At 42.8% G+C, this 26,955-nt stretch overlaps 2 protein-coding genes across 9 annotated transcripts in view; both read right to left on the reverse strand.

The window, feature by feature from the left end:
• STXBP5 (syntaxin binding protein 5) overlaps nt 1–26,955 on the reverse strand; it is a 203,072-nt gene that overhangs the window by 96,528 nt on the left and 79,589 nt on the right. For all 6 annotated transcript variants that reach the window (XR_005218010.1, XR_005218009.1, XR_005218011.1 and 3 more), the window contains 3 exons: nt 21,990–22,124; nt 20,781–20,844; nt 13,240–13,323 (listed from right to left, as the gene is read on the reverse strand). Coding sequence is in view for 3 of the 6 variants with exons in the window: in XM_037844019.1 (XP_037699947.1) it covers nt 13,240–13,323; nt 20,781–20,844; nt 21,990–22,124 (283 nt within the window). In the remaining 3 variants the exon portion in view is untranslated. The remainder of the gene's footprint in view (nt 1–13,239; nt 13,324–20,780; nt 20,845–21,989; nt 22,125–26,955) is intronic.
• LOC119540043 lies at nt 840–6,762 on the reverse strand. 3 transcript variants are annotated; one of them, XM_037844023.1, is made up of 3 exons: nt 2,475–6,762; nt 2,097–2,264; nt 840–1,517 (listed from the first exon to the last, which is right to left on the reverse strand). In XM_037844023.1, the coding sequence occupies exons 1-3, from the start codon at nt 3,372–3,374 to the stop codon at nt 1,293–1,295; spliced, it is 1,293 nt and encodes a 430-aa protein (XP_037699951.1). In that variant the 5' UTR covers nt 3,375–6,762; the 3' UTR covers nt 840–1,292. The 3 variants fall into 3 exon arrangements, with proteins under 3 accessions (XP_037699951.1, XP_037699952.1, XP_037699950.1); XM_037844024.1 differs by having other exon boundaries at nt 840–2,032; nt 2,237–6,762; XM_037844022.1 differs by having other exon boundaries at nt 2,097–6,762.

Consider the following 26,955-nt stretch of genomic DNA (forward strand, 5'->3'; position numbering starts at 1 on the left):
ACCAATATCCCATCAGAAAAATGAATTGTGCTAACAGATTAGAAAATATTTATGAAAGTAACCAAAATTCTAAGGAGGTAAAAATGTACATGTAGAGTAAGATCAATTACGAACACCTCAGGGTGAGCTTCACGACAGGCACCCTCTCTTGTAGTAATTATTGAAGCAACTGCTAAAACTCAAAGGAGACCCTTTTCTGACCAGATATTTATGTTACAGCTCTGAGACTCTTAAAGAAAAGCTAACTGGAAATTATTTTTATATATTCAAAGTGTGTCATCCCACAATTGTATTGCTTTATTGTTATTATTTTTTTCCCTGTAAGGAGATACCACAACTTGAGCAAGTCCCCTTGGAATGACTTCTTTTTGACTCAAGTTGAACCACTTTTGGTTCTTAAGGGCCAATGTCCTCCACACTGCCCCCAGGACATCGGATGCACTGAGGTCTGCACGACACGGACCATCGGCAACAGTGACCATCATCTACGTTCCTTGTAGGCTTATAAATTTAAGTTTTGTGAAAACGTTAAAATTATAGGTCAGATTAAATAACTTGAATGATGGCTGATAAAGCTGCATTTTTAAATGCCAATATTTAACAGTATGTTTTTGATTCAAAGGATCTCCAACAAAATTGTAACTGCCATCTTCCAACATAAATAAATGTAATCCAAAATGTATATTTTAAAATAAGCAATCCTTTAGTAGACTTTACAGATGGAATTATTTCTGCAAAATATGAGTAGAATTAACAACTGCTAAGAAACTCTTAACCAAGTTATTTAAACAGTTTTTAAAAAATAATAAGGGAAATACAAGAGATGTTTATGGTACTGCCTGGAACCCAGAAATAAAAACATTCTAGTCATATACATAAATGTATACCGTGTAATAGAGAAATAATATTTCTATTATGTTAAAGAAAACTGCACACATCTCTTTTTAAAAGCACCTCTTCTACTTACTTAAGCTAACATTAAATTCTTGGCCATTCTAAAAATGAAAACTTCCTAATTAAAGGGAAGAATGGTTTACATTTATCCAGATAAGAAAAACAACAGAAAACATCCACATTAAATGCAACATGTGAGCTATTTTTTTACTCTATTATTTCTGAAATTTTCTGACTAACCAAGTTTGCCACATGCTCAAAACCAGAAGCAAGTTCAGACAGTGGCAAACCTGAATAATTCATGGGAGAAGATATGAGACATAAAGCTAAGAAATAAGGGGCTTTTATATTTTTCCAAGGAGAGGATACAGCATTTCCAGCAGATTTTAAAGAGGTTATTAGTTTAAAGTTCTTTGAAAACTGTAGATACAGAGGATTCGGGGAGAAGCAGGAAGAAAGATACAGGGCAGAGTGAATGGAAGGCAGGGACACAGGGAAGACGAGTACACAAACGTGGAGGGGCACGATGAAGCAGGACAGGGGGTCACGTGAGGACAGAAGAGGGAGGTGCGAAGGAGCAGTGCACACATTCCAGTTCTCCAGGGGACAGAGGGTCTGCACATTCAGTTCTCCAGGGGACACAGGGCCTGCACATCCCAGGAGTTTTCCAGATGACACAAGGTCTGCACATCCCAGTTCTCCAGAGGACACAGGGTCTGCACATCCCAGTTCTCCAGAGGACACAGGGTCTGCACATCCAGTTCTCCAGGGGACACAGGGCCTGCACATCCCAGGAGTTTTCCAGATGACACAAGGTCTGCACATCCCAGTTCTCCAGAGGACACAGGGTCTGCACATCCCAGAAGTTCTCCAGAGGAAAGAGGGTCTGCACATCCAGTTCTCCAGGGGACACAGGGCCTGCACATCCCAGGAGTTTTCCAGATGACACAAGGTCTGCACATCCCAGTTCTCCAGAGGACACAGGGTCTGCACATCCCAGAAGTTCTCCAGAGGAAAGAGGGTCTGCACATCCAGTTCTCCAGGGGACACAGGGCCTGCACATCCCAGGAGTTTTCCAGAAGACACAGGGTCTGCACATTTCAGTTCTCCAGAGGACACAGGATCTGCACATCCCAGTTCTCCAGAGGACACAGGATCCGCACATCCCAGAAGTTCCCCAGAGGACACAGGATCTGCACATCCCAGTTCTCCAGAGGACACAGGGTCTGCACATCCCAGAAGTTCCCCAGAGGACACAGGATCCGCACATCCCAGTTCTCCAGAGGACACAGGGTCTGCACATCCCAGAAGTTCCCCAGAGGACACAGGATCCGCACATCCCAGTTCTCCAGAGGACACAGGGTCTGCACATCCCAGAAGTTCTCCAGAGGACACAGGGTCAGCACATCCCAGAAGTTCTCCAGAGGACACAGGATCCGCACACCCCAGTTCTCCAGAGGACACAGGGTCGGCACATCCCAGAAGTTCCCCAGAGGACACAGGATCCGCACATCCCAGTTCTCCAGAGGACACAGGATCCGCACATCCCAGAAGTTCTCCAGAGGACACAGGGTCAGCACATCCCAGAAGTTCCCCAGAGGACACAGGATCCGCACATCCCAGTTCTCCAGAGGACACAGGGTCTGCACATCCCAGAAGTTCTCCAGAGGACACAGGGTCAGCACATCCCAGAAGTTCTCCAGAGGACACAGGATCCGCACACCCCAGTTCTCCAGAGGACACAGGGTCGGCACATCCCAGAAGTTCCCCAGAGGACACAGGATCCGCACATCCCAGTTCTCCAGAGGACACAGGGTCTGCACATCCCAGAAGTTCTCCAGAGGACACAGAGCCTGCACATCCCAGAAGTTCTCCAGAGGACACAGGGTCTGCACATCCCAGAAGTTCTCCAGAGGACACAGGGTCTGCACATCCCAGAAGTTCTCCAGAGGACACAGGGTCTGCACATCCCAGAAGTTCTCCAGAGGACACAGGGTCTGCACATCCCAGAAGTTCTCCAGAGGACACAGGGTCTGCACATCCCAGAAGTTCTCCAGAGGACACAGGATCCGCACATCCCAAAAGTTCTCCAGAGGACACAGGGTCTGCACATCCCAGAAGTTCTCCAGAGGACACAGGATCCGCACATCCCAGAAGTTCTCCAGAGGACACAGGGTCTGCACATCCCAGAAGTTCTCCAGAGGACACAGGATCCGCACATCCCAAAAGTTCTCCAGAGGACACAGGGTCTGCACATCCCAGAAGTTCTCCAGAGGACACAGGGTCTGCACATCCCAGAAGTTCTCCAGAGGACACAGGGTCTGCACATCCCAGAAGTTCTCCAGAGGACACAGGATCCGCACATCCCAGAAGTTCTCCAGAGGACACAGGATCCGCACATCCCAGAAGTTCTCCAGAGGACACAGGGTCTGCACATCCCAGAAGTTCTCCAGAGGACACAATGTCTGGCAAGAAGTCATAACTTTGGAAGAAAGCTCATGAGCCAGTTACTGGATTAATAAAGGCTAGCATTAATATTTTCATTTTACTAAAATGAAATAAAATCAAAGACACTGGTACACTGATATTTTAAAAAAGTAGTATCTATCAATAGCATCAGGCTTGGGTCCAGGCAGCACATATGCTCGTTGTGTTCCTCATCAACCAAGAGGGCTATCTTGAAGGATGATTTTCTTCAAAGACAGAACAGGCTAGCTGTTCACCTACTAAATTTTACACTCCCTATCTCAAAATAGAGGGGAAATGAGTACCTTCTCTACCTACTGGCTTGCAAACAAATTGGTATTATTAAAAGGTCACTTTGCTATAGAAGTTACATATAAATCTTACCCTAGACTGCTCCTACATACACTAATTAAGACTTTTTAGCAAGGTTATTACACCAGAAACAGTTTTTCTCCTTGAAAATAAGATAAACATTTAGCTTATCATTCTATTCTAAAGTAACACTGATTCCTAGTGTTAATTATACATTGTTGCTAAAACCATAGAAAACTGTTCACAAAATGATAAAAGAAAAATAAATTTTATAATGTAGACATTGATTTTAAATTATAATGCTTGCAAATACAAGAAAAAGAAATATTGAAAATTCTCTGTAGTTTTATTATCCTCATGTAATCAAATAATAAAAAGAATGCCTGGACCAACGAATACATTATTTCCCATATCCCTGAATAAAGAACTAGGCTGCAGAGTTTTTGTTCTAGTATTAAAATTGTGAACATTTCAATAGTATTTCCTCTACAGGAGGGAGAAAACATTTAAAACTGTATAACTGAACAAGATAACCACTGAATGATACATTTTATAAAATAGTTGATTAAAAAATCATTAGATATTGGATATTAAATGATTTATAGCTTCTCTCTCTCTTTAAAGACTTCAAAAAGGCTTAAGTTCAAATACTCCAATTTCCATTAAAAATAAAACCCAAATGGAAATTTCTTAAACAATCTGTAAATGAGACCAAATTACTTATTCTTTTAAGTACAGCTTTATATTTGGTGACTGTGGGTAAGAGTGAAATCAGCAGAAAATCAGCTGTCCTGGACAACAAGCACCAGTCTGAATTTGGAAGAAAAGATCTTGAAGGAATAAATGTTTCCATTAATACCTGGAGTGCTGAAAACCAGTTCTGTCAACATTACCTCCTCTCATTTCAACACTCCCTCCAAACAGGGCTCTGACAGTCTTGAGATACAAATGTACTAACAAAGGTGCCAAGACACAAACTTTTCTTCTTTATATTTCATCATCAATACTCGTCTATCAGTTGCTGTCCTATCTATCAGGAGGAAGCAACATGCAACCAAAATGCAAAAGCTGCTGAAAAATGACCCTAGAACTGCAAAGCATAACGATTAAGATACAGAGGGTCGTAAGTTTTTGATTTTAGCCACTACTTTGATTACTTTATAAAGAATAGTGATGTTTTAACACCAGTTCTAGCCTAAAAAGGAAAGAATGTACAGTGAAAAGACATACCTTTCTATATAGAGTGACGTCTCATACGCAGGCAATGTCCGTAGGTAACAGAGAAGATGATTCAAGTACACTCAAAACCTCCCACATCGGCCCGCCCAGGCAGAGGAGCGTTTGTCCTTAGAGATCGAACAGTGGTCCTCGCGCCTCCAAGCTCGGGCTGCCCACACGGGCGGCTGTCCCAACACCACGGCCACCAAGGAGCCCCAAAGAGAGCAAATGAGCAACAGGGCTGTGCCGAGCAGAACTGCAGCTACATTTAAAATGCTCTCAGTCGGCATCATCACACCATTTAACAAGCCTGTGCCAGTGTAATGAAACGACCTTGGCTAGAGCACTTTCCCAAGAAATGACAGAACATAAGCCTTTGCAGGGCCAGAGGACAGTATTTTGTTAAGGTCTTAAATTCTCAGCCTCACTCGGTATGATAATTTCTTAAATGTCTAAAATGTACACTTGAGAAAACCAGCATTGAGAATCAAATATATTTTAATATAAGCCAAGAGCAATGACAAAACAGCATGAACCAATGGAAATAAAGCCAGAAATCTTCATTTCCGTTTACTTTAGAACAAGTCAGTTTAGAGGCTAGATCTTAAAACTACAGCAGTATCTGTCATTTAAAACACAAAACTTAGTCATTATGTACATTACTATTTCTTAACAATGATTTATGAATTTTGCATCTGTATTGGTAAAATATATTGGTCTGTAGCTTTCTTTTCCTCCAATGTTTTTTTCTGGTTTGCTGGCCTCACAGACAGATTCTGCAAGTGTGGACACTTCTATTTCTGTGAGGAGTTTAGGTAGAACTGGTATATTTGATAAAATTCATCAGTGAAGCTTTCTGAGCCTGGAGTTTCCCTGTGGGAAACATTTTAATTACAAATTAAATTTTCCTAGTAAATATACAGTTACTCAGGTTAAGTACTTCTTCTAGAGTGAGTTTTGGCATTCTGTGACTTTTAAGAAATTTGTTCATTTCACCTGGTTTTATTCATTGTCATAAAGTTATACTATTTATTTGTACACATTTCCCCTTGTTTTTCTGTAGATATTGAAGTGATATCACCTTTTTACGGGTAATTTGTGTTTTCTCTTTTTTCTCATTACATGGGCTACATGTATGTTTACCCATTTTATTATCACAGAAATTTCAGCTTTTGCTTGAATCAACTTTCCATGTTGCTACTGTTTTCCATTTCATTGATTTCTGCTCATTATTTTGATTCTTTGGCATGCTATGGATTTAATTTGCTCTTCTTTTTCCTAGTTTCTTGAGGTAAAAGCTGGGGCTATTGACTTGAACTTAATTTTTTTAAATTTAAATGTAAAGCATTACATACTCCAAATTTCCCTCTTAGTACTGCTTCGGTGAAATCCCATAGGCTTTGATATGTTAAGTTTTCATTTTTATTCAGTTCAAAATACTTTGTAATTTCTCTTGTGTTTTCTTCTTTGACTCCTAAGTTATTTAGATACATGTCTTGCTTTCAAATATTTGCAGATTTTCCCATATAGCATTTTATTGTTAATCTAATTTAACTCTCTATGGTAAAAAGAATATGTCTTGTATGATTTCAACCTCTTAAAATCTCAGATTGATTTTATGATGCAGATACATGGTCTGAATGTCCCATGCACACTTGAAAAGAATGTGCATTCTGTTGCTGTTAGGTAAAATGCCCCGGTATCTCCACTGCTATTAACATAGCCATTCCAGCTTTCTTTTGATTAATGCTAACATGACTTTCTTCATCTGCTTTTGAATTTAACACAGATTCACCTTTATGTTTCAAGTAGGTTTCCTATAGGCAGCATATAGTTGGATCTCTTTTTTTAATCCAATCTGACAATCCCTGCCTTTTCATTGGGGTGTTAAGACCCTTTACATTTAATATAATTATTGTTTTAGATGGGTTTAAATCAACCATCTTGCTATTTGTTTTCTTGTTCTCTGATTTATTATCTGTTCCACTTTTCTTCTTATTCTGCCTTTTTATGAATAGAAACATTCTAAAATTTCCTCTGATTCTCTCTTTGGCTTACCTCTTTGATTGCTGCTGTTGTTACCTTGGTGTTTCCTCTAGGATTTACAGTATACACCTTTATCTTATCACAGTCTACCTGCAAGTAATATTATACCACTTCATTTACAGTATAATAATCTTACAACAGTGTCCCTCTTCACAACCTTCATATCATTGCCCATATTTTACTTCTACATGTCATAAGTCTTACAATGTATTTTTATTATGCTTGATTTGAATAATTACCTCTTAAATGGATTTTCGAAATAAAGTCTTTTAAATTTACCCAAATATTTTCCACTTCTGATATTCTTCATTCCTTTGAGTAGATCCAAATTTCCTTCTTGTGTCATTTTGCCTTCTGCCTGAAGGACTTCTATGCTAGTCAGCAAGTGATACGAGTCTGCAAGAGATGAATCTGTTCACCTGTTTATCGATAAAAGTCTTCACTTTCCTTTTGTGAAATGAAATTTTTGCTGAGTACAAAATCTGGTTGACCTTTCAGTACTCTGAAGGTGACATTCTGTGTGTTCTGGCTTGTATTGTTTCTTAAAGGAAATTTGGTGTACCTTTTTCTTTGTTCCTCTACATGTAATATGTGTTTCCTCCACTCTGGCTGCTTTCTAAGATTTTCTCTATCACTGATTTTATAAGCAATTGAATTAAGATGTGTTTTTGAGTAGTTTTCATCATGTTTCCTCTACCTGGGACTCATTGAGCTTTTTGGATATTAAATTAGGAAATTTTATTTTTTCAGCCTTATTTTCTGTCCACCTGCCATTCTAGTATTCAAATTACACATGTATTAGTCTGCTTGAAGTTGCACCACAGCTCACTGATGCTACATTCATTTTTCATCAGTATTTTTATCTCACTGTGTTATTAAACAGGTTCAATTGTTAAATCTTCAATTTCATTAACCTTTTCTTCTGTAATATGTCATCTTTTGGTAATCCCACCAATCTCACCCAGAGTGTTTTATCTCATTTTACTTTTCAACTCTAGAAATTTCACCTGTGTTTTAAAACAAATTTTAATGCCATTTTATTGAGACATGTTCACACACCATACAATTCATCTGAGGTATACTATCAATGGCTCACAGCATCATCATATAGTTGTGCATTCATCACCACAACCAATTTTAGAACTTTTTCGTTACTCCAGAAAAAGAAATGAAAATAAAAAGAAAAACCAAGAACACCCCATACTCCATTTCACCCCCTACAATTGACCCCTAGAGTATTGGTATGGTACATTTGTTACTGTTGATGAAAAAATATTAAGACATTACCATTAACTGTAGTCCATAATTTGCAATAGGTACGTTTTTTACCATATGCCCCTCTATTAGTAACTTCTTGTAATAATGTCGTACATTTGTTCAAGTTCATGAAAGACCTTTTTTATATTTGTATGGTTCATCACAGTCATTGTTCACCACAAGATTCACTGTGTTATACATTCCCATGTTTTCACCTCTGGCTTTTCTTCTGGTAACATACATGACTCTAAACTTCCCCTTTAATGATATCCAACCACAATTCAGCACTTTTAATTATACTCATCGTAACATGCTACCATCAACTGTATCCATTTCCAGAGGTTTAATTTACCTAGTTAAGCATTCTGCACATAGTAAGCAACTGTTCCCAACTCTTTAGCCTCATTTTACATCCTGATAACCTACACTCTATATTTTATGTCTATGAGTTTACGTATTATAATCAGTACATATTAGTGAGGTCATATAATTATTGACTCTTTGTGTCTGACTGATTTCACCTAACATAATATCCAAAAGGTTCATCCATTTTGTCACATGCTTCAGGACTTTATTCCTTATTACTGATGAATAATATTCCATTTTATACCACATTTTACTTATCCACTCATCTGTTCATAGACACTTGGGCTGTTTCCGTATTTTGACAATTGTGAATAATGCTGCTGTGAACACTGGTGTACAAATGTCTGTCTGTGTCCCTGGGTATATACCAAGCAGTGGGACTGCCAGGTTGTATGGCAACTCTATACTTAGCTTCCTGAGCAACTGTCAAACTGTCCATAGGGGCTGCACGATTTTACATCCCACCAACAGTGAGTAAGTGTTCCTATTTCTCCATATCCTCTCCAACACTTGTAGTTTCTTGTTTGTTTAATAGTGGTAATTCTTGTGGGTATGAAATGGTATCTCATTGTGGTTTTGATTTGCATTTCCCTAACAGCTAGTAAAGCTATACATCTTTTCATGTGCTTTTTAGCCATTTGTATTTCCTCTTTAGAAAAATGTCTACTCATGCCTTTTGCCCACTTTTAAACTGGGTTGTTTGTTTTTATTGTTGAGTTGTAGGGTTTCTCTATTTATTCTGGATATCAAAACCTTACCAAATATGTTATTTCCAAATATTTTCTCCCATTGAGTCAGACGTCTTTTCACCATTTTGACAAATCCTTTGAAGCACAGAAGTATTCAATTTTGAGGAAGTCTCATTTATCAATTTTTTCTTCCAAAGCTTGTGCTTTGGGGGTAAAGTCTAATAAACTACCAACTATAACTAGATCTTGAAGATGTTTCCCTACATTATCTCCCAGGGGTTTTATAGTATTGTTTCTTAGATAGGTCTTTGGTCCATTTTGAGATAACATTTGTATAGGGTGTGAGATAGGGGTCTTCTTTCACTCTTTTGGGTATGGATACCCAGTTCTCCCAACACTATTTATTGCAGAGATTGTTCCTTCCCGGTTGAGTGGACTTGGGAGGCTTGTCAAAAATCAATTGACCATAGAGCTGAAGGTCTATTTCAGAACTCTCAGTTTGATTTCACTGATCAATTTGTCTATCTTTGTGCCAATACCATGCTGTTTTGACCACTGTGGCTCTATAATAAGCTTTAAAGTCAGGAAGTGACTTTTTCTCTTTCAGGATGCTTTTGGCTATTCGAGACACCTTTCCCTTCCAAAAATAGTTAATAACTAATTTTTCCAAGTCTGCAAAGAAAGTTGTTGGAATTTTGATTGGTATTGCATTAACTCTGTAGATCAATTTGGGTAGAACTGACATCTTAACAACATTTAGCCTTCCAATCCATGAACACAGAACACATTTCCATTTATTTAGGTCTTCTTTGACTTCTTGTAGCAATGTTATATAGTTTTCTGTGTACAGGCCCTTTACATCCTTAGTTAAGTTTATTCCTAGATAGTTTATTCTTTTACTTGGTATTGTGAATGGAGTTTTTTTATTACCTACCTGATAGTTCATTGCTAGTGTTTATAAACACCCCTACTTTTTGTATGTTGATATTGTATACCGCCACTCTGCTGAACTCGTTTATTAGCTCAAGTAGCTTTTTCATTGTTTCTTCAGGATTTTCTAACCACAGAATCATGTTGTCTACAAACATTGAGACTTTTACTTCTTCCTTTCCAATACGGATGCATTTTATTTCTTTTTCTTGCCTACTCTAGCTAGAACTTCTAGCACAATGTTGAATAACAGTGGTGACAGTGGGCATCCTTGTTTTGTTTCCAATCTTAGAGAGAAAGCTTTCAGTTTCTCATCATTGAATATGATGTTAACTGTGGGTTTTTCATATATGCCCTTTTATTATGTTGAGGAAGTTTCATTCCATTCCTACCTTTTCAAGGGTTATTATGAAGAAAGGAAGCTGAATTTTGTCAAATGCTTTTTTGCCTCAACTGAGATGATGTGTGGTTTTTCCCTTTTGATTTATTAATGTGGTATACTGCATTAACTGATTTTATTATGTTGAACCACCTCTGAATACCTGGAATAAAACCCACTTGATCATGGAGCACAAATTTTTTGATGTGCTGTTGGATTCAATTTCCAAGTATTTTATTGAGGATCTTTGCATCTATATTCATTAAAGAGATTGGTCTGTAGTTTTCTTGTAGTATCTTTATAAGGCTTTGGTGTTAAGGTGATGTTGGATTCACAGAATGAGTTAGGTATGTTTCCCTCCTCTTCAATTTTTTGGAAGAGTCTGAGCAGGAATGGTTTTAATTCATCTTGGAATGTTTAGAAAAATTTGCCTGTGAAGCCAACTGGTCCTGGGATTTCCTTTATTGGGAAGTTTTTGATGACTGATTCAGTCTCTACTTGTGATTGGTTTGTTGAGGTTTTCTATTTCTTCTTGAGATTGCTTTAAGCTCTTAGGCTGGGCTAGGCCAGCCTCTGGTGCAGGGCTAACATGGCCCTGGCCCTGAGGGCTGCACATCTGGGTGCCATCCCAATGCCCCATGCAATGAGGCTCTCCCAATCGGTGGGGAGCGTGATCTACTCCCAGCTCTGCATGAGCTATGGGAATTGTTCTCTCTGCTCCTCTCCACTGGTTCTTTGTCAAACTTCAAGCACATGGGCTAATGAATATTCAACTGAAGACCTGGGGGGAACGGGGAGCCTCTACAGAGCTCTGTTCCAGATGCCTTGGCTTCCCCAGTCCTCCAGTTCTGGCTCCTCAACGCAGGGAGACTGCTGGGATCCCCTGGGTTCCCATTCCCGGTGCTGAGACATGGAAATCTCTGTGCAGTGAGCTGAGGCAACGGAAACGTGCTCCTGTTCAGTTCCCCTTTATGCACCTGTTCAGTTCCCCTTTCAAGAATCCCTACTCTGCACACCTGCTGCCTTATTTCTCAAAGTGTTTTTTCATATATTTTGTCCAGTTTATTTTTTTAAAGTGAGAAGTTAAATCTAATTCTTGTGACTCCAAGCTCACTTTTTAAATTTATAAGATAAGCAAAACCAAGTCAATTTTTAAAATATGCTTCTATTTCAATGTAGAAAATAGATTTATAGGGCAAAACCTCCAGAGAAATAATAGGGACTCTTTTCAAATAATATTTGTGGTGGTGGTGTTTTTTTTATTCCGAGACCTTGACTAGTATGCTTGACAATAATTATTAATTGAAAAGCTCTAAAAACTGTCCATCTATAAAAACAAAGGATATTCTCTTTTGGTCATGCTTACAAAGATAAAATACAGATATTTACAAAGTAGTCCTAATGTAATTTGCTGTTCAGGCAACTGGAGACAGCAATATGGAAACATGTTGTGGTTCATCTTGCACAACCACTTACACACTTCCTAGTTCTAGCTCTAGTCACTGACTTGGAAACAATGAATCTTAGTATACAAATTATAGTTGCCAGATACCATTTCACATTCAAAGAAGCCACAGTTCCATGGAAAACTATCTCATTCTCAATCTGGGACAGAAATAGACAAGATTAGTAGGTACATTTTGTTACAGGAAGCTATCAAGGTTACTACGGGGGTCATCAGCAACGGCCTCGGGAACTACCCAGGAAGCTCACTCGCCACAGACGGGCGACGTGAAACTCAACACAGTGACAACGTCACTGGATTGAGGCACGTCAGGTGGATTTAAATCGCTGAGTTCATGATGAGATCTCAAACAAAGCAAAGTGGCCACCCTTGAGGACTCAGGGAGAGAACTCCTGCTTTCCATACGAACTGTGGTTTTATGTAACTGATGCAGTATAATCGACATGTTATAACCAAATAGCAGATAAGGGGGTGGTGCTCTTCGCTGAAGTGTACAAGGTTGGAACGTGCGTTTGCCACTGTCACTGCACTGCTGCGCGGAAGCTGTGAGCATCACTGTCTGCCGACCCACCCAGGGACACGCCGTCCCTCCCGAGAGAACAGCAGCAGCACCAACTAAATGTGAAAATGAACCCAAACCTGATAAAGCCTCAGCAAACTCCCCAATCTATGGGAAATCTGAAGGCTAGAGAAGAGGTCAAACCAAACAGGATGCAGTCTGAAAAATCCAATCTTTGGAAGATTCTATCTCCAAAAGGTAATTGATAAGAAAGCAGGAATTAAGCAAAGAAACAGAGCAGGGAGCAGGCCTGCAGAGCAAAGCAGACGAAAAACACTTATTAATCAATCACAATCAATCCTTATTTGGGTCTTCAAGCAAGAAAACAAACTATAAGTATCTACAGTATACTACCATTTGTATAAAAATAAAAAATAGATATATTTATGAATTTGCTTGTGAAGGCAAAATCCTGGGAAGAACAGAAGAGAAACTAGCAACTTCGGTGCCCGCAGTAAGGGCAATGGATGGCCAGTGACAGGGGGAAGGAGACCTCTGTATCTTTTGAGCTGTATGAATATATTTTCTATTATTAAAAAAATTTGCACTATTGCACTTACAAAGATTTCCTAAACTAAAACCACCAATTAAGTTCTTAGAAAAGCTGCTCTGAATAAGAGAAAATGACAGCTCTTGATAGCAAAGATAATATCATTACCTCATCGTATGTATATCTGTAGTCTGCTTTCTTTGATTTGAGGTCCCATAAGACTACTATTCCAGATTCAAAGCCAATCAAAAGCTGTAACAGAAAAAAGGCCACATTACCTAAGAATGATTTCAGTTATATGACATCTATTTGTTGACAATAAAGATAAATATTATTTGTATACTTTAAGTATGAATTTATAATATATTAACCATCTTCACTGTTAACTACTAATCGCACAGATGACAACTGGCAATATTACACAGCCTATTTACACGTCTTTGACGATGAGGGACTCAACATACATCATACAATTAATTTTTCAAAAGAGAAATCAGCACCATACAGTAACTGTGCATATTCAGTAATCAATTATTATAATAAAATACTGATTAAAATTAATTATGTCCTTTAGAGTTTACAAACTTTCCTAATTCAACCCATTATCAGATGGTCTCACCAGCTGCATGTCTACACTGACTCGATCCAAACTGCACCCAGCCTGGTCCCTCTCCCGAGACATGGGCTCCTCGCCTCCACTTCTCCACCCATGAGAGCCTCTGTGTGAATGTGCCCGGGGTGACCCACACTCGCAGGCCTGCTTCTCTATTGTTCCTGCTGGCCTCGCCCTCACCGTTCCTTACACCAACATCCACCCAACTGCTGAGGCCACCAGCTGGAGTTACCCTGAACACGCGTCTCTCCCCCAGCAGGTAAAACCACCAGGTGCTTTAAAAGTCAGATCTAATCCCCTCTAATTCACCTCCCTTCATCCCTAACAGCTCACTTTCTTCAGGACAGAAAGACCCTTTACCTGGTCTGGCCAGGTAAATGCAATCCAGATTACACACTGTATGGCTCCAACTCAAAACTGTTTCATGCCTGCCACTATTTTAGGTTAAAATCCAAACCCAGCACAAGGAGCCTGCGCAGCCCCCCACTGCTGCCCTCTGCTGCCCTCTCCAGCCCCTCTCACCCCATGAGCCCTGGCCTATCTCTAGGTTGGGCCCACACCCTGAGCCGATCCACTCAAATGCTATCCTCTGTCCAATGGTGTCATTTCATTTCATCCCTTTAGTGTCTCTGATACCCCAAATGTAAGTCAGTGCCCGTCCTAGGTGCTTCAATAGCATTCTGTACTTTCTCAATCTGAAAGGCACCACACAACATCGTAATGTCCTTTCCCTTATCCGAAATCTCTTCAGACCACATCACTTGTCTCTCTAGATAAGAACCAGCTCCATCTTGCTGACCCCTGTATTTCTGACACCAGACACAGGGACTTAAGAAAGTATCTGCTGATGAGCCAGCTCCTGAGAGGGCTCCATGCTCTTGCCTTAGAAAGCATCTGCTGATGACCCAGCTGCAGAAAAGACTCTGCGCTCTTGCCTTAGAAAGCATCTGCAGATGAGCCCCAGTTCCAGAAAAGGCTCCATGCTCTTGCCTTAGAAAGTGTCTGCAGATGAGCCAGTGTTCTTGTTTGCTAATGCTGCAGGAATGCAAAGCACCAGAAATGGATTGGCTTTTATAAAAGGGGGTTTATCTGGTTACACAGCTACAGTCTTAAGGCCATAAAGTGTCCAAGGTAATGCATCAACAATCTGGTATCTTCACTGGAGGATGGCTAATGGTGTCCAGAAAACCTCTGTTAGCTGGGAAGGCACGTGGCTGGCGTTTGCTCCAGAGTTCTGGTTTCAAAATGGCTTTCTCCCAGGACGTTCCTCTCTAGGCTTCAGCTTCTCTCCAAAATGTCACTCTTAGTTGCTTTTTGGGGCATTTTTTCTCTCTTAGCTTCTCTGGAGCAAAAGTCTGCTTTCAATGGCCATCTTCAAACTGTCTCTTATCTGCAGCTCATTTCTCAGGTCTTGTGCATTCTTCCAAGTGTCCCTCTTGGCTCTAGCTCCTCTTCAAAATGTCAGTCTCAGCTGCACTGAGTACCTTCTGTTTGTCAGCTCATTTATATGGCTCCAGTGATTCAATTTAGACCCATCTTGAATGGGTAGGGTAACACCTCCATGGAAATTATCCAGTCAGAGTCATCACCCACAGTTGGGTGGGGCTCATCTCCACAGGAACACTCAAAAGAATTACAGTCTAATCAACACTGACATTTCTGCCCACACAAGATTACATCAAAGATAATAGCGTTTTGGGGGACACAATGCATTCAAACTGGCACATTCCACCAGCTGGACCCAAAAATGACATGATCTTTCCATATACAAAATACATTCATCCCACCACAATATCACAAAAACTTAAATCATTTCAGTAACAATAGTTAAGTACAAGATCCCATTAAATTAGTTACAGGTGTGGTCTGTCTAAAAGCAAAATTCCCCTCTGACTGTGGACCTGTACACTTAGAACAAGTTATGTGCTTCCAATTTACAAAGGAGGGACATTCAGAGGATAAACATCCCCATTGCCGTAAGGAGAAACTGAAAGGAAAATGGTTCACAGGATGAAAACAGTTCGTACAACCCACAGGACAAACTCCATTAGATTTTAAAGTCTGAGAGTCATTTACAGAACAATGTTGCATCCTTGGGGCTTGAGAGAGCGGGAGTCTAACCCTTCCTAAGGGCTTTTGTGGCAGCCCTTTCCTCTCCAAACACTGGGGTGAGTTTCTCCAACATATCCACACATTGGAGACCACCTTCTCAGCCCCACCCTCCTCAAACATCGGGGCAGCACTCGGATTCCCTTCCATCTCCGGCCACACACACAACCCCTTCAAAACACTGGGGTGGCAGCCAGGCTCTCCCCAATTCCCTGGGAATATGCTTCACCCTCTTTGGGTCCGGGGTGGCAAAACTCTTCTGGAGCATCGAGGCGGAGGGTCCACTCTTGACCTCCAGGGCAAACTCACCCTTTCCATGCGTGTGGGCCACTCCGCTGTCCTAGCCCAAGGCCTCTTGACTCCAGGCCTCAACCTCCATGGCTCTGTCTTTGAAGAAATTTTTCCTTCAGTTTGTTCCTTGTCTGTCTCCTCCAGTCCAGGCTGGCAATGGCTCTGTGTATAAAGATCTCACAAAAATTCTGTTGGCTTCACATGAAGCACACAGGGGTCAAAGCTGTCAGACAATAGGATTTTCCACAAATCCTTTCTGCTTAACTCCTTTTCCAATCTTGGCTTGTACTGAAATGGCAGCTGGGTTCCATGTTTGGTTACATCCTCATGCTGGGCTGTAGCTTCTGGGATTCCACCTCCTGGACGCCCATAATTTTCCAAGCCATCAGCTTCTGGTTTCTTTGAATCCAGGAGTTCAGTTCTAAGTTTATCTCTCTCTGCTCGCATTTTACTATAAGCTGCAAGAAGCAGCCAGGGTACATCCTCCACATGTAGTCTGGAGATCTCCTCAGCTAAGTATTCCAGGTTGTCACTTTCAAATTCTTCCTTCCATCTGACACCAGGACTCAATTTTGCCAAATTCTCTGCCACTTTAAAACAAGGATCACCTCTCCTCCAGTTTGCAACAACACATTCATCATTTCTGTTCAAGGCCTCGTCAGAAGTATCTTTAGAGTCCATATTTTCACAAACAGTCTCTTCAAAGCAGTTTAGGCCTTTTCTATCAAGCTCCTCAGAATTCTTCCAGAATCTTCCCCTCATCCATTTAAAAAGCCTTTCCAACATGTTTGATATTTGCAAACTCAGCAGCACCAGCACCCCACTTCCCTGGTACCGAAATCTGTTCTAGTTTGTAATGCTGCCAAAATGTAAAGCACCAGAAATGGATTGGCTTTTATAAAAAGGGGTTTATTTGGTTACACAGTTACGGTCTTAAGGCCATAAAGTGTCCAAGGTAATGCGTCAACAATCTGGTATCTTCACTGGAGGATGGCTAATGGTGTCCAGAAAACCTCTGTTAGCTGGGAAGGCACGTGGCTGGCATCTGCTCCAGAGTTCTGGTTTCAAAATGGCTTTCTTCCAGGACGTTCCTCTCTAGGTTTCAGCTTCTCTCCAAAATGTCACTCTTAGTTGCTTTTGGGGCATTTTTTCTCTCTTAGCTTCTCTGGAGCAAAAGTCTGCTTTCAACGGCCATCTTCAAACTGTCTCTTATCTGCAGCTCCTTTCTCAGGTCCTGTGCATTCTTCAAAGTGTCCCTCTTGGCTGTAGCTCCTCTTCAAAATGTCAGTCTCAGCTGCACTGAGTTCCTTCTGTTTGTCAGCTCATTTATATGGCTCCAGTGATTTACTTTAGACCTACCCTGAATGGGGGAGGTAACACCTCCATGGAAATTATCCAATCAGAGTCATCACCCAGAGTTGGATGGGGCGCATCTCCATGGAAACTCGAAAGAATTACAATCTAATCAACACTGATATTTCTGCCCACACAAGATTACATCAAAGATAACGGCGTTTTGGGGGACATAATGCATTCAAACTGGCACACCCAGCTCCTGAGAGGGCTCCGTGCTCTTGTTTTATAAAGTGTCTGCAGATGACCCAGCTCCTGAGAGGGCTCCGTGCTCCTGCCTTAGAAAAGTGTCTGCAGATGAGCCAGCTCCAGGAAAGGCTCCAGGCTCCTCCTGCCATCCAACCCTCACTGCCCAGCCCCCACCCAGGGTGTTCCCGATCTTGGAATCTCCTCTGCTTGAAACATGTCCCCCTTTTACTCACAGGTCCTCCAGACAGACAGAGACACTCCATGTCCTATACCACAGGCGTGCTGATCCTCAGTCTCTGATACCGAACACCCACCTGGTCCACAGCAGACACTCACTACATTCTTTTTTAATGAGGAAATAACTGATTAGCAGGTGATCAATAACTGTTCATTTAATCTGGGAATCAGAGCAAAGGAATTTTAATAAAACAGTACTTTAGTGGATTTGAGACTACAGGGGACTGCAGAGAGGATAGTTACCGAAGCTGACAAAACAGGTTTCCCACCTTGGAAGGGAACAGTCAACCCTTTAACCCAGGTTCTTCTTTCCTAGGCAATCTAAGATCATGACAACTTCCAGGAAAGCCTGGCATCCATTTCCTTTTCTTTTTCCTAGTCCTTCCAAGTATCTTTGACCTCTAATCTTTAGGAACAGGGAGAAGTCTGATGTAGTAAAAGTGGGTTTTTCTACTGAAGATCAAATCTTAGACAACATAATCCACTCTAGCATCTGAATATTTCAAAAATGTGAGGCTGAAAGTTGGAACTAAGGAGAAATATACATTCCAGATTAAAAAACAGCAATGAGGATGTGTGCTGGTTTGGGTGTATTATGTCCCCCAAAACACCATGTTCTTTGATGCAATCTTGTGAGGGCAGACATATTAGTGTTGATTAGGTTGGAACCTGTTGACTGAGTGTTTCCATGGAGATGTGACTCAATTAACTGTGAGTGAAATGTCTGGATAATTTACATGGAGGTGTTTCCCCACCCACTCAGGATGGGTTTTAACTGAATCACTGGAGTCCTATAAAAAAGTTCACAGACAGAAGGAAAAGCTACAGCTAACAGAAATATTTTAAAGATGGCCACTGAAAGTAGACTTTTGCTACTTCAGTTTACCTGGGAGAAACTAAGAGAATAACCCCAGATGCCTAAAGAGAAATGTCCTGGGAGAAAGCCATTTTGAAACCAGAACCGCAGAGCAGTCACCAGCCACGTGCCTTCCCAGCTAACAGAGGTTTTTTCAGATGCCATTGGCCATCCCCTGGTGAAGGTACCTGATTGTTGATGCCTTACCCTGGATACTTCATTGCCTTAAGACTGTAACTTTGTAACCAAATAACCCCCTTTTAAAAAAGCCAATCCATTTCTGGTATTTTGCAAAAGGGCAGCATTAGCAAACAGTAACACGATGATATAAACCGTTATTAGATAACTCACTCAACAGATCAAGTACATACTGAGCAGTTACTATTTTTAAGTTACTATGTAAAGTGCTATGAAAAATACAAATCTGTATGTGCATGTGTGTGTGTGCGCATGTGTAGGTGTAGATGCAGATGTAGATGTAGATGTATAGATACAGATACACAGACAGATGAAGATACAGAGACGATACAGATACATAACTTCTGTGATGAAGACGTCTTCCAAGTTCAGAGGAGTCTAATCTAAGGTAACACAAAAATCACACCATCAAAAATTGCACAACCATGCAGGCAAGCATTTGGAAGTAAGAAAAAACATTTCTCTCGGGCTCCTCAGGGCAGACACCACGAGAGGGACATGAACCTGGGCTGCGGAATGTGGGTCAGATTCAGCAGGCAGACGGTGGTGGGCAAGCCCAGAAGAGGGGCTCATAAACAAGGCAGCAAGCAGCACGGAGCCACTCCTCCCCAGGAGAGCATGGCTACCACAAAAGGCAATCTGAGAGACGTGGAGCTGGGGCCACTTTATTCATCAGACACTGCACAGTCCCCGAGAGCTTCTGGGCAGGATGGCAATGGACTCAAATGACTCTCGAGGTGGATGGGCCTGGAAATGATTCCCAAGTGGGCTGGAATGCCATGGTCACTGGGAGACTGGACAGAAAAGGGACCCTGCAAAGGGAGGACACACGGCCAGTTCCACAGGGGGTCAGCTAAAGGTGGAAGGAGGACAGAAAAGAGACCCTACAGAGGGAAGACACATGGCCAGCTCGGTGAGGCCAGCTAAAGGTACAGGGAAGTTTTCACTTCTCCCACACAAAGGCCTGTACTGCACAAAAGAAAATAAAGCTTCATGAAGTTTCTTTTGAAACATCCAGTTCTCTGATGGCAAGTTCGGCCACCCTGGTGTCTTCTAGCGCACACCAAGAGGGTAGCATTAAACCTGAAGGCTGGGGTGCTCACCAATGTCCCCAAACTGAGACACCCCCAAACTGAGACGCCCATTGGACTGGGTCCTGAGAGCAGTTAGATCTTCCCAGTATGCACTCAGGCGACCAACATAAAACTCTAAGGTAGAAAAACGCTACTATGAAACTGAACTTCCTCAAAGACTACTGCTTTTAATTAGCAAATGGATTCATGGGAGAGGAAATTGTATTCTTTATAAGCATACTACAACCTACAAGAGCTAGATACCAACTGTATGGAACTAGTTTCAGAATTTAAAGATGATATATAATTAACGTGGGATGGTTAAAAATGTTACATTAAATAATATATTTTAAAATCTACATTATTAACTTGAGCTATTTATGAAGAAACATTTAGGGGACATGAGATAGAGATGACGCTAACATAAGGCAATATGCGATAAGCACCATAAAAACTGATCCAGTGTTGAAAATAATTCAAAACCATAAGAGAACAGTTTTAGTCAGGGTTATCGGAAAAATCAGGGAAAGTATTCGGAATAAGCCAAATATAAATAAACAACTTTTAATTTTATTTAACTTTACTTATATTTTAGGGTACTTTGGTTCCTTAAAATGTTAAATGATTCTGATTTTTTCACTTGTCCTTCACAGTGCATAAAGAGGCCATCTGGTAGAATCTGTAAGCAATCTCAAGTTTGACAAGCACAGTCCTGGAATAGTTTACATACTTAAAAATACCAAGATTCATCCTTTTAAATCATAAATAAAACTTTTAAAAGAAATTCTACCTTTCCCTCATCCATTGGATTGTCACTTATATGGACAACTGGTCCTGGGTGAGATTTAGATGACCTAAAAAAGAAAACAGGTAATAAGACATGTTTCTCAATTAAAATTGCCAATACAACTACGTAAGAACAAATGGATGGGAAATAAAGAAATCTGTATACAGGATGGAAACATTTTGGTAATTTCTTGATATGGGTCAAATTAGGGAGAGGAGAAAAAATGGAAGTGACTTGCATGTTGATAAAAGCCAGCAGAAGTTACAATAAGAAAGACTTCACTTTAGTCAAAGCGTTCTGCACACAGAAACCTGTCCTCCAGGCAGAACCCTCTAAGCTAATGTCGCCCCCGACACTGCTCTCGCCCCCACGGGGGCGCCCGGCTCAGTTCGCGGCTCACCCTAGAAATGCCAACGGTGCTGCCCTGCTGGTGCCGACACCGGAGAGGACGGAGCCCCGGGGAGGACACGGCGCAGGGAGGGGCCTAGCCGAGCCTGGAGCTGCCAGGCCGGACAGAGCCACGTCCCTTCCCCAGGCGGCCCAGTGACAGTCGTGCACCCAGGCACCCAGGCCAGGCACAGGCTCCACTCACTCTGGCAGCACCGACACACTGCCTGGGGACAGGCAGGGCTGGCCTCAGGTCAGAGGTGTAAATGCCGTGAGTGAAGTTTACCAAGAAGAGAGGAAAGAACAAAACAAAAGGCTGCACTGAAAAAGGACCTGGCCAAAGTGGGGTTCTTAGGACCCTATAGTTTTTGTTGTTAAAATTTTTACCATCAGTGCACCCAAACGAAGTAAAATCAACCTTTGAGCTAATTCCGCAGTATGCTGACCTCAGCAAACACTCACCTCATCAGCATCAACTATTAAACACAGCAAGTAGTGGTTCAGATCAGTATTTTCAACACCAGCGGCGACCCATTAGTGGGTCCCGACCAGCATTCGAAGAGAAAGGAACAGAGAGACTGGGGGAGCTTCTCACCTTGCAAGAACAGTGACGGTTCCATCCAACACAACACGGTCCAGGCCGTGTGAAAACACGCACTACTGCGTGCACATGTGCACCTACACACACACAAAGCACTTAAACCTGCAAATGGCTGTGAGGATGGCCTTCACTGGAGCCTACGAGAGCCGTGCTCTGCGGGCCACAGGCTGGCACTGCCCTGCAGGAACAGGCACTTCTGGGCAGGGAGAGGGTGTCGGACTCACAGCTCAATGGCTTTGTTCCACATGATGACGTAGCCGGAGAGCGAGAAGGACTCCACGTTGACGATGTGTATGTTGCCTCGCTCGGTGCCCACATACAGCCACTTACTCTGGAAAGGCAGGTGGCAGAACGTCACCCTGCAGGAGAAAAACACCCAGGAAGGAAACTGGTAAAAAGCCTGGCAATCTGACGAAGCGCACGAGAGAGCTGACCACAACCTGCGTGACTCAGGAAAAGTGAGGGAGCAGGCAGCCACCAGCTCTGCCCACTCGTGGTGACGGCACCCCAGAGGCTGGTACAGCCCACGTGGCTGGGATGTCTTGGGGCTGCCTGGGGCATCCACGCGCCAGGAGCACCAGCATCAGCCGCCATGCCACAGCCTGCCAGCAGTCACAGGCTCACATGCCACTGCCCTCCTGGGTTCACGTTCCTTCCAGGCGAGATGCTCCTGCCCCTGGTTTTATTCAGTCAACACCCAATTCTCATTCAAAGCGATATCCCAATGCCCCCTGGATCTTTATCAGGCTCAGGCGCCCGGGCCAGTGACTGGTTCTACTGCCTGGCCTGTGGGCACAGGCACTCTGCACTTAGCCCACTAGAATGTTCACCTGGGAGTCAACTACAGGTGCACACAGCCCTCTACAGTGTTCACCTGTGGGTCAATTACAGGTGCGCACAGCTCTTTACAATGTTCACCTGGGATTCAACTACAAGTGAGAACACCCTTTCTGCAGAGTTCACTTGGGCTCAACTACAGGAGAGCACAGCCCTCTACAGTGTTCACCAGGGATTCAACTACAAGTGAACACAGCTCTCTACAGTGTTCACCTGGGAGTCAACTACAGGTGAGCACAGCTCTCTACAGTGTTCAGCCAGGAGTCAACTATAGGTGAGCAGACACCACGATCTCAAGAATTATTTAATGAGCAGATGTCAATGACCCTGAACATGTAGAAGAGCAGAAAACACAAAATTCAGGCCACAACCAAATAAAATAATGCCATGCCAGTGATATTATGGAAAGGGCCATGAGGAATCGAGGCTCCCCAAGATATACCACTAGAATGCATCTCAGTCAGCAAGCTTTCAAGAACTGCAAGATCTCAAACACTGGGCAACTAAACCAGCAGTTACCAAAATGCAGCACCGGAGGCTGCGAAAAACTGGGCTCATCTTTCTCTATCTAACAGCATGCCTTCAATTTGTTATTTTTACATGACCGTATTTCCTCATATACCAAAAAAGAATCCTGGCCTTCTTTACTAAGGGTTTAAAGGACAAAGTAATTAAAGAATAACCTAGCAAGCTTCTATATAAAAATTAAAACTAAGAACACAATTATGTTGATTTATTAAAGGAATAACATACTGGAACACTTTATATCTATGTGTGTGTATATATATTGCCATAATTACAGACACAGATTTACTGCTGTCATATAATGACTCTAAGAACACATCTAAGGTGAAATTTATTAGTTTTCAGGAAGAAGTCACAAAACTAATGGCACTGGACATTTAGTCATTGTGGTGCCTTGGAGTTCTGTACCCCAGAAAACATGTTCTTAAATTTTATCCATTCCTGTGGGTGTGAATTATTATAAATAGGACCTTTTGATGAGGTTACTTCAGCTAAGGTGTGGCCCAGCTCAATCAAGATGGGACTTAATCCTATTACTGAAGGTCAGAGAGAGTGAGAGATACATGGAGCAGCCAGAAGGAAGTCAATGGATCCCAGAAGACAATGGAGAGGCCAGGGCAAGCCACCATATGCACTGCCAAAGTGACAGAGGAGTCAAGGACCAAGGATCATTGGCAACCAGCCCCAGACCACCACAGTCTTTGGGAAAGAAAGTATTGCCTTGAAGACACCTTGATTTGGACTTCTAGAAGAGGGCCCTTGGCACATGTAGGAGGCGCTTGAGGATGGAGAGGGCCCTTGGCACATGGAGGAGATGCTCAAGGATGGAGAGGGTCCTTGGCACACGCAGGAGACACTCAAGGATGGAGAGGGCCCTTGGCACAGGTAGGAGATGCTCGAGGATGGAAAGGGCCCTCGGCACATGTAGGAGAGACAGGGATGGAGAGGGCCCTCGGCACATGTAGGAGAGACAGGGATGGAGAGGGCCCTCGGCACATGTAGGAGAGACAGGGATGGAGAGGGCCCTCGGCACACGTAGGAGAGACAGGGATGGAGAGGGCCCTCGGCACACGTAGGAGAGAAAAGGATGGAGAGGTCCCTCGGCACATGTAGGAGACATTCAAGGATGGAGAGGGCCCTTGGCGCACGTAGGAGATGCACGAGGATGGAGAGGGCCCTTGGCACACGTAGGAGAGACAGGGATGGAGAGGGTCCTCGGCACATGTAGGAGAGACAAGGATAGAGAGGGCCCTTGGCACACATAGGAGATGCACGAGGATGGAGAGGGTCCTCGGCACATGTAGGAGAGACAGGGATGGAGAGGGCCCTCAGCACATGTAGGAGATACGAGGATAGAGAGGACCCTCAGCACACACAGGAGATGCTTGAGGATGGAGAGGGCCCTTCGCACATGTAAGAGAGATAAGGATGGAGAGGACCCTCGGTACACATAGGAGATGCTCAAGGATGGAGAGGGCCCCTGGCACTCCACAAACAGAGCTGACTTCTAAATCCTGCACTTGACTTACAAACAGTGTTACTATAAACACCATCCTGGAGGCTCAAGGAGGCGGGGCAAGATGGCAGACTGGTGAGCTGTAAGTTTTAGTTACTCCTCCAGGAAAGTAGGTAAAAAGCCAGGAACTGCGTGGACTGGACACCACAGAGCAATCTGTCTTTGGGCATACTTCATACAACACTCATGAAAACGTGGAACTGCTGAGATCAGCGAAATCTGTAAGTTTTTGCGGCCAGGGGACCCGCGCCCCTCCCTGCCAGGCTCAGTCCCGGGGGAGGAGGGGCTGTCAGCTCCGGGAAGGAGAAGGGAGAACTGCAGTGGCTGCTCTTATCGGAAACTCATTCTACTGATTCAAACTCCAACCATAGATAGACTGAGGCCAGACACCAGAGACTCTGAGAGCAGCCAGCCCAGCAGAAAGGAGACAGGCATAGAAAAAAAACAACTCGAAAAACTCCAAAATAAAAGCAGAGGATTTTTGGAGTTCTGGTGAACACAGAAAGGGGAAGGGCGGAGCTCAGGCCTTGAGGCGCATATGCAAATCCTGAAGCAAAGCTGATCTCTCTGCCCTGTGGACCTTTCCTTAATGGCCCTGGTTGCTTTGTCTATTAGCATTTCAATAACCCATTAGATCTCTGAGGAGGGCAGTTTTTTTTTTTTTTTTTTTAAATCCTTTTTTCTTTTTCTAAAACAATTACTCTAAGAAGCCCAATACAGAAAGCTTCAAAGAATTGCTATTTGGGCACGTCAAGTCAAGAGCAGAACTAAGAGAGCTCTGAGACAAAAGGCAATAATCCAGTGGCTGAGAAAATTCACTAAACAACACAACTTCCCAAGAAAAGGGGGGTGTCCGCTCACAGCCACCATCCTGGTGGACAGGAAACACTCCTGCCCATCGCCAGCCCCATAGCCCAGAGCTGCCCCAGACAACCCAGTGTGACGGAAGTGCTTCAAATAACAGGCACACACCACAAAACTGGGCGTGGACATTAGCCTTCCCTGCAACCTCAGCTGAATGTCCCAGAGCTGGGAAGGGGGAGCAGTGTGAATTAACAAAGCCCCATTAAGCCATCATTTGAGCAGACTGGGAGCCTCCCTACACAGCCCAGCAGCCCAGAACTGCCCTGGGGGGACAGCACTCACCTGTGACATAGCACAGTCATCCCTCAACAGAGGACCCGGGGTGCACAGCCTGGAAGAGGGGCCCACTTGCAAGTCTCAGGAGCATACGCCAATACCAAAGACTTGTGGGTCAGTGGCAGAGACAAACTGTGGCAGGACTGAACTGAAGGATTAGACTATTGCAGCAGCTTTAAAACTCTAGGATCATCAGGGGGATTTGATTGTTAGGGCCACCCCCCCTCCCCGACTGCCCAGAAACACGCCCCACATACAGGGCAGGCAACACCAACTACACACGCAAGCTTGGTACACCAATTGGGCCCCACAAGACTCACTCCCCCACCCACCAAAAAGGCTAAGCAGGGGAGAACTGGCTTGTGGAGAACAGGTGGCTCGTGGACGCCACCTGCTGGTTAGTTAGAGAAAGTGTACTCCACGAAGCTGTAAATCTGATAAATTAGAGATAAGGACTTCAATAGGTCTACAAACCCTAAAAGAACCCTATCAAGTTCAGCAAATGCCACGAGGCCAAAAACAACAGAAAATTATAAAGCATATGAAAAAACCAGATGATATGGATAACCCAAGCCCAAGCACCCAAATCAAAAGACCAGAAGAGTCACAGCACCTAGAGCAGCTACTCAAAGAACTAAAGACGAACAATGAGACCCTAGTACGGGATATGAAGGAAATCAAGAAGACCCTAGAAGAGCATAAAGAAGACATTGCAAGACTAAATAAAAAAATGGATGATCTTATGGAAATTAAAGAAACTGTTGACCAAATTAAAAAGATTCTGGACACTCATAGTACAAGACTAGAGGAAGTTGAACAACGAATCAGTGACCTGGAAGATGACAGAATGGAAAATGAAAGCATAAAAGAAAGAATGGGGAAAAAAATTGAAAAACTCGAAATGGACCTCAGGGATATGATAGATAATATGAAACGTCCGAATATAAGACTCATTGGTGTCCCAGAAGGGGAAGAAAAGGGTAAAGGTCTAGGAAGAGTATTCAAAGAAATTGTTGGGGAAAACTTCCCAAATCTTCTAAACAACATAAATACACAAATCATAAATGCTCAGCGAACTCCAAATAGAATAAATCCAAAAAAACCCACTCCGAGACATATACTGATCACACTGTCAAACATAGAAGAGAAGGAGCAAGCTCTGAAAGCAGCAA

This window comes from Choloepus didactylus, chromosome 7 (genome assembly GCF_015220235.1).
Source record: "Choloepus didactylus isolate mChoDid1 chromosome 7, mChoDid1.pri, whole genome shotgun sequence".
In the NCBI taxonomy this organism is placed as follows: domain Eukaryota; kingdom Metazoa; phylum Chordata; class Mammalia; order Pilosa; family Megalonychidae; genus Choloepus; species Choloepus didactylus.

Bases quoted from the DNA above. Each gene is read 5' to 3' on its own strand.
- LOC119540043 (XM_037844022.1), bottom strand. From the start codon at position 3,374: ATGACTTCTTGCCAGACATTGTGTCCTCTGGAGAACTTCTGGGATGTG. The intron at 1,518-2,096 runs GATGTGCAGATC...CTGGAGAACTGA, and splicing joins TGTGTCCTCTGGAGAACTGG to ATGTGCAGACCCTCTGTCCC.